The following is a 15,174-nucleotide window of genomic DNA, read 5'->3' as shown; positions in this document are numbered from 1 at the left end:
ATGTCATGTAATACAAATGACCAATGATAGTCTAATACACAGACTAAGTTACCAATGGCAGGTCAGTGCATAGACGTCCAAGGGGGGGGGGGTAATGGGGCGATTCCTCCCCCCCATTACAAATTTACCCCTACCCTGGGGGTGCCGTAGGCACCCCCAACTATTTAGGAGGGGGTATTTACCCCCCCAAACAATTTTGGTGGGGTAAATACCCCCCCAAAATAAAAAATCTCAAATAAAAAAAATTTTTAATAATAAATATTTAATAAAATTTAAATTACCCCCCCCCCCAAAAAAAAAAAACTTGGACGTCTATGGGTCAGTGTACATTTTAATTGGCGAATGGTAGGCCAGTATGACGTCATTTTTACTGTACCAAGCATCGTTTGACTTGGCATTCTAATATAAAGGTATAAGATTCCGCCATCTACAGACATTTGAGGGTGTGCTCAAAATCCTTATAACTTAAGGTTAATTTAATATAAAATGTCCAACTCAAAGCTTATTATTAGTTATAACCTAAACTATAAATGATTATGGCAGGTGCTTTACTTTTAATCATAAATTGACTCGAACCAAAAAACCTGCCCTCCCCCCCAAAAAATTCTTATTCATTAACTTTAAAGGAAACAATTAAGGATGATATTTAAAATATTTTTCAAATAAATTGAAAATAGGGGGTGGGCATTTTGTTTGTTTACTACTTTTTGTGTAAAAAATAAAGGGAAAAGGTTGCATTGCTCAACATGCAATTTGTGTGAATGCACCCAATAATTTTATGATTTTAAAAACGGTAGGAAAAACTTATTATTTCTTATTTTAATCAATTTTAAGTATTTGTCTCTCTAACTGCAGTCAGAATGAATAAATCATCCAATTTTTCAATTTATGAAAAAACATCAAATCAAAATGATGACAGAAATATTAAAAAATAAATTTGATAGTACACACAAATACAATTTTTTTTAAAGATGTAAATGTTAAAGTACTTATTATGACATTTTAAAAAATAAAATGAAAAAGGTTTTGTGATTATTTAAACTCTTTTCTAATTTATTATTTTGATTATTTAAACTCTTTTCTAATTTATTAGGTATTTTGATATTTTTCTACTCATTTAGTAAAATTAAAACTTTATATTTTACTTTGAAAATAATGAATGAATAAATAAAAACATCTGATAAATTGTATCATTTCTGAAGACTTTTGCATTTTTTATTTTTTTCTAAATATTAGTTGAAAAATAAATGTAGAGCAACTGGCAGACCTATTTTTTTGCCTAGAGTCATCCAATATATATTTTTTCTTAAATGCTGCTAATTAAATCTTTTATTTTATCTATGTTTTAATTGTGAAAAAGCAATATCCTGTTCATTAAACTTGGCAGGGCAGGTCCTGTGTATCCCATGACCAGGCCATTCAACAAACATCCAAGTGTGGCACTCACACCAGCAACTAACTAAACAAGAATAAAGTTATACATATGACCATGACCAGACCAAGCTATTCAACAAACATCCCAGTGTGGCACTCACACCAGCAACCAACTAAAACAAGAATAAAGTTATCCATATGACCATGACCATGCTATTCAACAAACATCCCAGTGTGGCACTCACACCAGCAACCAACTAAAACAAGAATAAAGTTATCCATATTACCATGACCATGCTATTCAACAAACATCCCAGTGTGGCACTCACACCAGCAACCAACTAAAACAAGAATAAAGTTATCCATATGACCATGACTAAACTATTCAACAAACATCCCAGTGTTGCACTCACACCAGCAACCAACTAAAACAAGAATAAAGTTATCCATATGACCATGACTAAACTATTCAACAAACATCCCAGTGTACTGGTATTAGTACCTTATAATGGTTTCTACACAATGAAATAAAATGTCTATCTCCAAATCCTTGGGTTTTTTTTATGAAAGAATAATTACTTTCTAACAACAATACTGTCAGAAAATCCATTACCAAATAAAGCAGCTTATAGCCATAAATATAATACCATCTTCCAAGAATCTTTAAACACACTACCGCCCCTTTGAAAAAACATTTTCAATAATCCGTAGCCGTCATCAAGTTAGTCAGCTGCTGGCAGTTATATTTTACCTGTTTTAGTCTTGAATGTCTTGAAGCAACAAAGAGTTCCATTTTCTCCTCACTCCTCTGGTGCTCCTCTAAATAAAATATTATTTTCATACAAAGAGCTCCATTTTCTCCTCTTTCCTCTGGTACTCCTCTAAATAAATATAATTTTAATACAAGAGCTCCTTTTCTCCTCAATCCTCTGGTGCTCTTCTAAATACATATAATTTTAATACAAAGAGCTCCATTTTCTCCTCACTCCTCTGGTTCTCCTCTAAATAAATATAATTTTAATACAAAGAGCTCCATTTTCTCCTTAATCCTCTGGTGCTCCTCTAAATAAATATAATTTTAATACAAAGACCTCAATTTTCTCCTCTAAATAAATATAATTTTAATACAAAGAGCTCCATTTTCTCCTCAATCCTCTGGTGCTCCTCTAAATAAATATATTTTTAATACAAAGAGCTCCATTTTCTCCTTAATACTCTGGTGCTCCTCTAAATAAATATAATTTTAATACAAAGAGCTCCATTTTCTCCTCACTCCTCTGGTGCTCCTCTAAAAAAAATTTCAATTAAAAATCATGAAAATTTCATCATGGTGTGAATGTTTAATTTTGATTTGAGATATATACTACACCTAAAACAAGGACGAAAACATCCATAAAAAAAAACTGAACAAAGCAAACAATGAGACAAAGAGCATTAAACCAATTTTTGAGTTTTAAAATTGCTTAAATGCAAATCAAAGAAATTATTGCTGTTAAAAGAAGCTAAGCTCGTAATATTGTACATTCTCTTACAAGTAATAACCATTGTAAAAATGAAATTGAAATTCCATATCTATGGTAAAATAGTTTTACAGATAAACATAGTTTTTGGACAATGGATAGGTTTAGGGTTGCTATGCTAGAATTAGAGAGTAAGTATTTTATGAATTTTACTTTATAAGGCAATAAAACCAATTTTAGAGTGTTAAAATAACTTAAATGACGCTTATAATATAATTATTGTGCCATCTCGAACAATGATTATCCATTGCTAAACTTTAATTCAAATAAAATACATTTCAAGTCATTAGTATAAATTGACAGAGAGTATTTAAATCCATTTTATACAGTTCTCATACTTATATTTATAGAAAAGCTTCGCTTTTCAATAGAATTAAAGAGTGAGTGTGTTATAAATTTTACTTTATATTCACCTAGGGAAATGTATTCCTATACAAGTGTTTGTGATTCACTACCGCATAAGCAACACATTAATTGAACTGAAAATTTTGCAATGAAACAAGCTGTCACATGCCTTGAGCTTTACTTTCATTAAACACCCCATTCGATGTAGAATATTCGTGGATATCATGACAGGGGAAAATTGTCGTCAATTTAGCTTCCTAACTTGAAACTCGTTTATTGGTCAGATCGTTCATCAATATGAAGGGATAAAAGGGTTTGAAGGGAAGGAGTTATTTTAGCCCGCTGCAAGTTTCACTTTGTTGGAGAATATGAAAATCTGATGAAAGATCCCAGTAATAATATATCCATTAACACCCCTTAATTCGTATTTTCTCCTATTGTGCTAATATGAATTTACTATGCGAATCTGAGAAAGTAAATGCACCCCTTCTATGAATAATTTATCAAGAGAAAGATTAATAGTTTAAACTTTCATGTAATTTTCACTTCAATATTCGCAAAAAGAACAAATGTTTCCCGAAAGAAAACGTCAACAATGATAATAAAACAGAAACCCCGGGCTTTAGCGTAAATGGTAAAATTTCGGCTGTAACATAACCTAATGTATGTTATGTGACATTACTCTCCTTAGTTGCTGCCCTAGCATCTAGCAGCTATGTATTCGAAGAAGTAAGGAAAGTAGGAAAATAGACTAAAATTAAAATTAGATATAAGAATCAGATGGCTTAAAACCATCCAAAGACCTATAAAAAGCTTTCATAAATGGAGAACTAAATCAGTTCATTAGTTATCGAAATCTTAAGCTACAGACAAAACAACCTTACTATGTTATACACAGAATATCTTACCTATACTCGTTTGTAATAATGCACTTTCTTTAACCGTCATTTTTACTGAAATAATAAATTATTGCTTTTGTTTAAGGATTTCATAAACCCAGGATTGTAAGCCTCAGAGAAAGACAAATCAAATACCTATAGTTTTTCTTCCCCCAACCAAAAAAAAACGAAATTCCTTCTTTCGTAAAATATATTTTTCAGGGGGATTTTGAATAATGTTAATTTTGGCTAGGGTAAAGCGGGGCGAACTCGGTCTTTTTCTCGGTTTTTTGAACCTGCAAATCGTAAAAATTATTTTTTTTAAATGGGACCAAGACCAGTAGAAAGATCTCGGAAAAGTCGATCAGTTCCTAAAGGGACGTAAACCTAGGACATTGGGAAGTTTGTCAAAATTGATCTCTAAAACGGCACCGACTTCGCCCCGCCTTGAGGCGAAGTCGGTAGGGCATTTTCAAGCTTCAAAAAATCGATGACGTATTGATTTTTTTACAGCATGCCCAAAAGGTAAAAGTTGCTAAATGTAATAAAGAGTATGCACAAAAAATTTTATTAAGATAGGTCAATTTTTTCTACCAAAAAAAATAATTTTTCCGAAGTACGCGAAATTTGACTTTTTTTTCGAAAATTTTTTTGATAAAAATCATAAAAATACTACCAGAAAAAAATAACTTTTTATGACTTTAAAGGCCTGATCCTTAAAATTCATGCAATTTTGAATAGATTTGGCCCCAAAAAAAAATTAGTTCTATTAGCAAAATTTCCTAAAAAAATCAAGTTGAAAAAAAGAGAAAAGTTTGGCAAAATCTGTGGTCGATTTTCCAGCTTCAAAAAACCTATGACATAGTGATTTAATTACAGCATGCCCTAAAGGTTAAAGTTGCTAAATGTAATAAAGAGCATTCACAAAAAAATTATGAAGATCGGACAATTTTTTCTACAAAAAAAAATAAATTTTTTCTAAGTACGAGAAATTTTACTTTTTTTCTCGAAAATTTCACTTTTTTATATAAAATTGAAAAAGTTAGTATAAAAAGTGAAAAAACCGAATTCGCCCCGCTTCACTTTTAGTCGATTTAAGAAAAAACTATACAAGCTTTTTTAAAGTTTTAAACGGAAATGGATAGCCTATTAGATTCTTAATAAGTCCCCTGAAGACGTCTAAGCTCTAGCTCTTACCAGTTTTTGTCCAACTTACCGTTTTTCCGACCGAAGCAAAAAAATCGAAAAAAAAATTTTTTGTCGTCCGACTTTAAGACCCAATAAGTACCCTAAAAATTCATCTCACAAATTTGATTTTATGTTTTTTTTCTGTCAGTCGATTAGAACATGGAGAAAAATGTCATTTAATGAAGGTGGTCAAAAAAATACCGACTTCACCTCAAAACCGAGATCGCCCCACTTTACCCTACCAAAGACAGTTTATAATATAATTCTCCATAATTCAACATAACCAATATGATTTGTAGATCGATAATATTTATTGGTCTTGTCAAACAAATATTTATTTATCCAGCTTTTTAAAAAGGAGTTTTTAATATGTTCTATTATTGCATTTAAACTTTAAATCAACCTAATTTAATTAAGAAATAATATCATACATAATTGATTTTATGATTTTTGTTTTATTATTCATTGTAAATTGTCTGTAATACGATGCTTTACATGATTTTTCAGCATGGCTGAAAACCGGTTCTAATCCAGCGGATATTAATCGGTTTCGAAGCTATACTTTTTAATATTTCTTTTATTTCATTTAAACTTTAAATCAGCCCATTTTAAATAAGAAAGAATATCACACATAATTAATTCTAACTTTAAAATATCTTATATGAATACTTAAGCCAACGTACAATTTTCAGGGACCTAAAGGTATAAGACAATGGCCAATAATTTGATGTACAACCCCAATGATAATCTAGACGATATTTCGGTATTACCCATTCTTTAGATTATACTTTGTGGTTGAAACATTAGGCTACTCAACTTAATAAACCAAGCAATCAAAATTCATTAGAAGTCCCCAAAGTTGTTAAGCAAACGAAAAAGAAAACGTTGTTATAAAACTTTGGAGACTAGTGTAATAAACAGCCCAATATCCCCTCTCTCCCTGACAACTTTTAGAATAGAAACTATTCTTTATGTCAATAATGTAGTTCTTCTAATCTTTTAATTTATCGCCAAAATGTTTTATATATTTTTATGAAAACTGCATTAAGTAAGACGTAGAAATATATGATTTTGTTTTTGTTTAAATAATCTTTTAGTATAAACAAAGAGGCAAAACTAAAAACATACATCTGACCCACAAAATCAGGAATTTCTTGTTTTTTTCTCCGCGGATTTTTCCTTAAATATTTCTTTCTCTCATTGCATGCTAATACTTAAAAGTGTGTTTTACAGTGGGCTTTCACCCGCGCATTTTGTTTTAAAAAGCAATTTATTTAAAGAGGTTGAAGAGCAGAAGCGTGCAAAAGAGGGTGAACTTAATACCCTGTGTACACCGTTGAAAGAGTTAAGGAAAGGGGAAGGAGCATTTTGTGCTTTTGTAATAATACGCGGATTGTTGATTTGATAATTTGATACATGTGCGGAAATGAATGTACGCCGTTTTAACTGAGATTCTGAAATAATTTTCCCACAAAAAAATATTGCTGGATTCTAGAAATGTTTGACACAACGATAATTCATGTCTTAATTAGCGCTGCGTTAACAAGGTAACAGTATTTTAAATACAAAGAATAAAATTTTCGGTATGGCTTCGAATCCGATTAATATCTACCGGTTCTCAGCCATACTTAAAAATTATGTATAGCATTGTATTATAAACAATTTTCCACGAATATTGAAATAAACATTATAATTTTGATATAAATTTTGTTAACCCGGGCCTTTGGGGCTAACAAATCTGGTTTTATCTTATATTTTTTCATTTTAATGTCTGCGAAAAGATGTCTATAATACGATGCGATAAATAACTATTATACCAACCCCCCAAAAAATATGATTCGATAAATCCCCCCCCCTTTAAATTTTTTTTTATTCGCGGTATAAGATTATGTGTTTGCCTTTTTACTGGCCTCATAATTGGCTTTTAACCTTTTACTCCCCTCCCCCCCCCCCCCCCCACATTAAACGCCCTTAAACATATAGTACCGCAACTCTAAATACATCCATATAATAAAGTTACAGGATGTTTGTCTGTGTGTTTGTAAGTTTGTACCGAAGGATCTCGCTAACCGCTGAACCGATCTGGTTCTCCTTAACAGGGTAGGTCCCGGGAACGTTTTTAACTATTTTCACCACCCTCCAAAGAGAAATCGCCCCTTGAAAAAAAACTAGGGGCGTAGTCGCTAGTTAATATAGAAACGAACTGTAATAGCATATAAATGGAAAGGCGTTAGAATCCGTATTATTTTCTTTGTGTGAAGAAGAACACTAAAACTCCATTAGAAAAGTATTCACTTCAACATCGCATCAAATTTCAATAAATATTCTTGAAGCCTTTTAAAGAAAGATAAATGACTTACATGTTTAACCCATAACATACATCTTTCCCAGACAATTTTAAGCTAAAGGGTGTGCAAAAAAAATGCGGACCTTTTTAAAATTTAGATTGCGCGGCTTGTGTTAATAGTAGAAAAACGTTATGCATACCATTAGAACCGTTATGAAGTCTATTTTTGGAAATATAGAAACGATTCCTATGCTACGTATAGTTTAGGAGCTAAAAGGTAAAATGCCCCAACTGGCTTAAAACTTGACTTGCGAGTAAATCATTAAAGATTAAATTAAAGGGTATGCAAATAAAAATACGTACATTTTTAATAGTAGAAAAACGTTCTGCATACCATTAGAACTGTTATGAAGTCTATTTTTTGGAAATATAGAAACGATTCCTATGCTACGTATAATTTATGAGCTATGTTGTAGAATGTCCCAACTGACTTAAAACTTGACTTGCGAGTAAATCATTAAAGATGAATTTTTTCCACTTTTCTCTCATTTATCAATACAGCTCCTAAACTAAAACTAGCACAAAAATCGTACTTATATTTCCAAAAAATAGAGCTTATGACGGTTCTAACGATATACATAGCATTTTTCTAGTATTCGCACAAGCCGAGCAGTTTGAATTTTAAAAATGTCCGCATTTTTGCACACACTTTTTTTTTATCTTTAATGATTTACTCTTAAGTCAAGTTTTAAGTCAGTTGGGACATTCTTCTACGTAGCTCCTAAACTATAAGTAGCACAGTAATTATATAATTTCCATAAAATAGACTTCATAGCGGTTCTAACGGTATGCATAACGTTGTTCTACTATTAACACAAGCCGCGCAATTTGAATTTTAAAAAGGTACATATTTTTTTAATATACTTTAATCTTTAATGATTTACTCGCAAGTTAAGTTTTAAGACAGTTGGGACATTTTACCACATCGCTCCTAAACTATACGTAGCACAGAAATCGTTTTTCTCGTATTCATTTGAATTTGGTGGATAGGAACCGGTTATCATCCATACGAAAAAACTATGTCTAGCATCATATTATATCCAGCTTTCTACAAATATAAAAAATGTACAATCAAAAGATTAAAACCAGTTTTTTTAGCCGGTGCCTTCGGCTCCTCAGGGCTAAAAAACTAGTTTTAATCTTATAATTGTACATTCTATATTCCGCGGAAAGCCGTTTATAATACGATGCAAGAAATAACTATTATATTTCCAAAAAATAGACTTCATAACGGTTCTAATGGTTCAGTTCAGTCGCGTCTCTCTTTTGGACTGTGGAGTCCAGAGAATACGGCCACCCTGCTCCTCCATGAATTCCTTTTTTTGGCAAGTGCTTCAGCTTCTCCCCATGTTAATTTCAAATTAAAGAGGTCCTTTTCAGTGCTCCGCCTCCAGGTCATTTTTGGTTGTCCCCGTTTACGTTTACCAGTGGTGGGGTTCCATTTTAAGCACTTTTTTGGAAACCTATTTTGTTCCATTCTGAGCACATGTCCTAGCCATCTTAGTCTTTTAAATTTCACTTCTGCTTCAATACTATTGCACTTGGTCTTAGCATACAGCTCAATGTTTGATATTTTGTTTGGCCAGAATATTTTGCAAATTCTTCTTAGGCAGCTATTGTGAAATGCATTAAGTTGATTTGTTTCAGTTTTCACAGTTCTCCAGCATTCAGCTCCATAAAGAAGAACTGATTTTACATTACTGTTGTAAAGTCTGATTTTTGTTTTCAGAGCAAGTTTCTTTGAATTCCAAACGTTGTGTAGACTGTTGAAAGCAACCCTAGCCTTATCAATCCTGGTTTTAATATCAGCTTTTGAGCCATTTTCACTGCTGATAACACTCCCCAAATAGGTGAATTTGTTGCTTTGTTTCAATTGTTCACCATTTATTGTTATAGTTTGATCAGGGTTTGTAGGTATATTCATAATTTCAGTCTTCTTGACATTAACAAAGAGCCCGACTTGTCCTGCGTATTTGACTAGTCACGGTTCTAATGGTATGCATAACGTTTTTCAATTATTAACACAAGCCGCGCAATCTAAATTTTAAAAAAGGTCCGCATTTTTTTTTGCACACCCTTTAACAAAGGGTAGAACTTGTTTGATTTTTAATTTACATTTTTGGGAACCCGGTATTAGTGTCGGACTGATTATGACGTAACAAAAAAAAAATTAGCCAATGAGAGGCTACTATGAATTTTACCATTGGTCAATAATGTCCTCTCATTGGCAAATTTTTTTTTGTTACGTCATAATCAGTCCGACACTAATACCGGGTTCCATTTTTTGGGGGAAAACATAAACTTAATCGTGAATAATATATAATTCAATTAGTTAAAAAAAACCTAGGATGCTTTTACTGAAATAATTAAAGGCCACCTTAAATTCTAATAAAAACAACATCAATTAATTGCGCAGCTTTTTTATAAATAAAAAGGTGAACATGAGTGCTTGCATCTCGAGGTAAATAAAAAGGATTTTTTTCTCTTCTAGTTAATTCAGCCTACAAATCTTTGTCCGTAATAATATTAGAGACATTGATTACATTTGATTTTTTGATTTCTAGAAAACTTTCTAGCACCATGACCACTATGAATCTGCTCTATGTATGTCTATGATTTTAAATTTTTAACTACTATAGAATGTTGACATGGTCATCCTTTTTAATTTTTTTTTTGTACTTTAAAGATGTAAATTTTGCAATTCGCATAAACATATGTCCATGCAGTGATTTAATGTTCGACCAGAAAGAATAGTACATCAGGGATATAAAGGGATAAGACAATGGCTGATAAATTGCAATCTACATCTCTAATAATGATGCAAAAAATTACCCCTTCCGTAGATTACAATTAGTGGTTGAAACGTTTGAACACTCAACTTAATAAACAGATCAATTTAAAAATAGTTCCCAAAGTTGATAAGCTAGTGAATACAAAAACTTTATTCTAAAACTTTGGGGACTAGTGTAATAAACAGCCGAATGTCCCCTTTCTCCCTGACAGTACATACTGGAATATTTATGCAAGCAAATCTTTTATACAAAAAGTATTGAAATAATGCTAAAAATTCACCAATTTTTTTTTGTCATAATAAGCTATCATTTGGAATGTAAAGTTATACAAAAAATCAAATGTAATTGATGATATTTAATTTTAGCAAAAATAGTCATTAAAAAATAATAAAAAGGTAAAATAATCACTAACTAACCGGATTTGATATATTCTTTATTACATAGCAAACTCAATTCTAAGCAGTTTTTATTTTAATACAATTATAGTTGCAAATGCTAAAAATTTTCTTTTCAAAGCTTGTTTGGGCTTTGTTAATAATGTTGTGCTACTTTTACTCCCAGTTTTCCCTGAATATTCATTTGTACTAGTAAGTTTTTTCCTGTCATATAAAGCAAAATCAATTTATCTTTTTTTAAAAGTACAATAGCACTTGCCCAAAGTTTTGTTAAAAGGTTATTTAATCTGTATATGAATGTATGAAAGTAACTTGATGTCTGTCTGTCTGTGTGGATCTTAAAAATAAGATCTAACTAACTGCTGGACGCATCCAATTCTCCTTTAAAATGAAGCTTCTTAAAGGTCCAGAGAAGGTTTAAAAATAATATGGGGGAGGGTCAAGAGAAAAAGCACTTAATAAATATCTTAATAAATCTAGAAGCTTTATATTAAATATTTTTTCAGATCACCAATAATAATAAGAAAATTATAAGAAAGATATAACTTGACTGATTAATCATAACTAATTATAATCAGTTAAGAATGCTCTCACTCGTATAAAAAACATCTCACTAGATTTATCCAATTATTTAGTTGAATGAACAAGATTTTTATATAGAAAAAATGATAGCACGTGAAATGTTATGCAATAGTTATTTTAAATAATTCTTTAAAAATGAGTTTGTATATAAGGCAATGATAGAAGCTTAAGAAAAAGATATCTAAATGTTTTTGTATAAAGTGTTCTTCTAGCGTTTGTTAATTTAGCAGACCACCTGTAGAAAAATATTTTTTTTTTCTGGTTATAAAAAGAAAACTAAATCCATTATACTAGAATATTACAAATTAAAAGAGGATGTCAACATCCATGAGTAGTAAAACTCACAGGTTTAAAACAGTTTACAGAAAAAAAATTAACAAAATTCCATTTACCTAATAGCATTAATGATGGAATGTTTTGCACTTTAACCTTAAACTGTTTAAAAAGGCGTTGCTACAAAAGACCAACTCTACAAAAGACCAACACCTACAAAAGACCAACACTATAAAAGACCAACTCTACAAAAGACCAACACTTACAAAAGACCAATACCTACATAAGACCAATAACTACAAAATTGTCGATTTTTTAAAAGCAAGGTTGTATCGGGTTCGAAACTATTCCGTTACGTAGCAAACACAGACTTTGGACAAACTGTCGGACGGAATTTTAAAATTAAGCCTGTGGACAAAGTTATTCAAGAAAGAAATTTCAGTTTAGAATTTTGTCCTTGTGTTTATATCGCCATATTAGATACCATTAAAATTGGAAGATTTTTTCTTTAAAATTTAGAAGATTTTTATTCAACTATTTCATTACATTAATACAAAAAAAAATAATTTACTGTTTATTCTCGTAATAGTGTCGTTTATAATCTATTTATAGCATTCGTGTTATTAATTTGATCAATACAGATATAATGCTAGACCATTTGCAGCTTTGGACCTTCCATCATTACGATTTTTGTAGGTGTTGGTCTTTTGTAGTTTTGGTCTTTTGTAGGTGTTGGTCTTTTGTAGGAACTACTTGTTGGTCTTTTGTAGTGTTGGTCTTTTGTAGAGTATGTCTTTTCTAGCAACGCCTTTAAAAATGTCATTACCTAGTTTCTTAAAGACTTGACATGAACCTTTCAAATTAAAGAAATATCTTTTAGATTTCCTATTGAATTATAGCTTCGAAACCGATCAATATCCGATGGATTAGAACCGGTTCTGAGTCATACTGGAAAATCATGTATTGTAACATTTTAAAGACAATTTTCCATGGGTAAAAAAATAAAATAAAAACATTATGTAAATACCAGTTTTATTGTTCTGGAATTAACCTCATATTTTTTTATTTTAATATCCGCGAGAAGCTTTCTATAAATGATGCCATAAATGGCTATTCTAATGCAGTCAGTAACTAAGTGATGTATTTATATTGACATTTTAAGAAAAGAGAATTTAACATTCCTAAAATAATGAGGAATGTTTATATACATGTCTGTCCATCCTTTATATTATTTATTAAACAACAGGTGTCATGAAGTTATTGTTAAGGAAAGCTTTATATTAGTCCATAGCAAGTATTTATCTACTGAAGGATATACGTGAAAAGTATTTACCCCAAAAATAGGGCCTAAACCCAAACCACAAAAAAGCCTGTATAGTGTATATTCTCAAATAAATCACACATATACATTATACAATAAGGGAAAAAAACATCGCTACTCCCATTTTCTAGGTCGTATTGTGAGCCTAAATTAAAGAGTAGTTGCACGGCTAACAAAACATATTGTAAAGCCTAAAATAATCACACAAGTACTATGCACTATATGGATCAAGTGAACCGTTACTCTTTCTTATTTCTAGAGCATACTGTGAATCCTAATTGAAGAGTAGCTGTACTGCTAACTAAACATATTGTAAAGCCCAAAATAATCACACAAGTACTATGCACTATATGGATCAAGTGAACCGTTACTCTTTCTTATTTCTAAAGCATACTGTGAATCCCTATTGAAGAGTAGCTGTACTACTAACAAAACATATGGATCAAGTGAACCGTTACTCTTTCTTATTTCTAGAGCATACTGTGAATCCTTATTGAAGAGTAGCTGTACTGCTAACTAAACATATTGTAAAGCCCAAAATAATCAAACAAGTATGTACTAAATGGATTCTAAGACATATCAAGTGAAACCTAACTTCTTTTTATTTTTAGAGCATACTGTGTAGTGCATCCTAATTAAAGAGTAGCTGCATTGCTAACAATACAAAAATAAAATCTATTAAAATCACACACTAGTATGTAGTACAGAGATAGCGGCGATAGAGACGTTACTCCTCGCTACTACTAGAGCGCACTGTTTATTGGGTATGTGGCTAGAAAATAAACTCGAGTAGTAACTAATTGCCAGGGAGGGAGGGGACATTGGGCTGTTTTTACACTAGTTCCCAATGTTTTATAATAACATTTTATAGCCGTTGGCTCAACAACTTTAGAGACTTTATCATTAAGTTGAGTGTTCAAATATTTCAACCACAAACTGTAATCTACAGAAAGGGTATTTTAGTGTATCATCATTGAGGATGTGCATCACTTATCAGCCATTGTCTTATCCCTTTAGATCCCTGCTAATTGCAGTTCAATGAAATAAAATTGTAAACAAAGCTCGAGGGCCGCGTCAGGGTGTGGCCTGTTTAGAGCCAGATATTTTAGATTTAGAAATAAGCAACACTACTTGATTTTGTATCATTTTAAAGAAAATCCTAAAAATAGATTGACTACTTCTGTATTTAATACTAACGGCTACGCCCCTAAAGCCTCTAGGGGTTTTAAAAAGAAAATTTTTTTTGGGGGGGGAGGGTCTAAATTATTCTAGGGGTGATTTCTCTTGTGAAGGTGGAGATACCCTCCCCTAAAATAGTTTTTAAACATCTCTGGACATATAAGAAGCTTCACTGTAAAGGAGAACCATATTGGTTCTTTGGTTAGCGAGATCCTTCGCTTCAGACAAAAATAAACCTTCTACTTTATAAAATAGAAGGATTGAACCCCACTTGTGATAGAAGTCAAAAAAGTACATGAAGTGTGAATATTTTTTTTGTTATTGGGGAATAGCAGGGTTGTTAGATTTAGTATAAAATATCATATTTTGGTGCTTTCCCACGAAATGCCACTTGACCCCCCCCCCCCCCTTAGTTTTATTTAAAATAAATTTAAATTTAATGAGGAGTTATTTTATAACTTACAATTGCTTTGGGCCCTAACCTGCGTGATCGAAGCCTGCAAGGCTACCAAATGTACCCCAATATAAAAGAACGTAACTTTACCTAATGTAAGGGAGTTAAATAATTTAGCAATATTACTCAGTTATTAGCAGTTTCTGGACTTCATGATAGAGATGCTTCTATTTATATGTAGTACATAAAAGGATTAATTAAGTCAAAAATTTTATGAAAAAAACATGTTCAAAATTCATAAACAAACTTTTAGATAATAATTACAATAATGCTAGGTATGCGTTCTCAATTTTACATGTTTCAGTAATCATCATACAAACTTTAACATATTTACCATCTAAGCGGTGTCTTATAGACGTACGAACAAACCGCCCCTCATTATAGAAAAGCTTCTCTTTCACTGGACTAAGCGTACGGGTTAATTTAGGGATAGGCAATAAGAGATATAAGTTTTCCGGAATTGTATTGTAGGGAGTAGATTTGAAATCTGCATCAAATTTTAAGGATTTTTTATAAAATTCGTTTT

At 31.5% G+C, this 15,174-nt stretch overlaps 1 protein-coding gene across 4 annotated transcripts in view; it reads right to left on the bottom strand.

Annotated features, from left to right (window-relative positions):
- Positions 1-15,174, bottom strand: part of LOC145322118 (trehalose transporter 1-like protein) — a 43,093-nt gene that overhangs the window by 20,360 nt on the left and 7,559 nt on the right. The window contains exons 1-3 of one of the 4 annotated variants that reach the window (XM_080163903.1): positions 4,148-4,224; positions 2,126-2,193; positions 1,371-1,459 (exon numbers count right to left, since the gene is read on the bottom strand). In XM_080163903.1, the coding sequence (XP_080020029.1) occupies positions 1,371-1,459; positions 2,126-2,193; positions 4,148-4,187 (197 nt within the window). In that variant the 5' untranslated portion in view covers positions 4,188-4,224. Of the gene's footprint in view, positions 1-1,368; positions 1,460-2,125; positions 2,196-4,147; positions 4,225-15,174 lie in introns of those variants that run through there. The other 3 variants (XM_080163905.1, XM_080163904.1, XM_080163906.1) reach the window with 3 other exon arrangements.

Source organism: Acartia tonsa, chromosome 6 (assembly GCF_053477335.1).
Source record: "Acartia tonsa isolate MP-2025a chromosome 6, ASM5347733v1, whole genome shotgun sequence".
In the NCBI taxonomy this organism is placed as follows: Eukaryota; Metazoa; Arthropoda; class Copepoda; order Calanoida; family Acartiidae; genus Acartia; species Acartia tonsa.
Note: the sequence above shows the minus strand (reverse complement) of the source record. Positions and strands in the feature narration are given on the sequence as shown.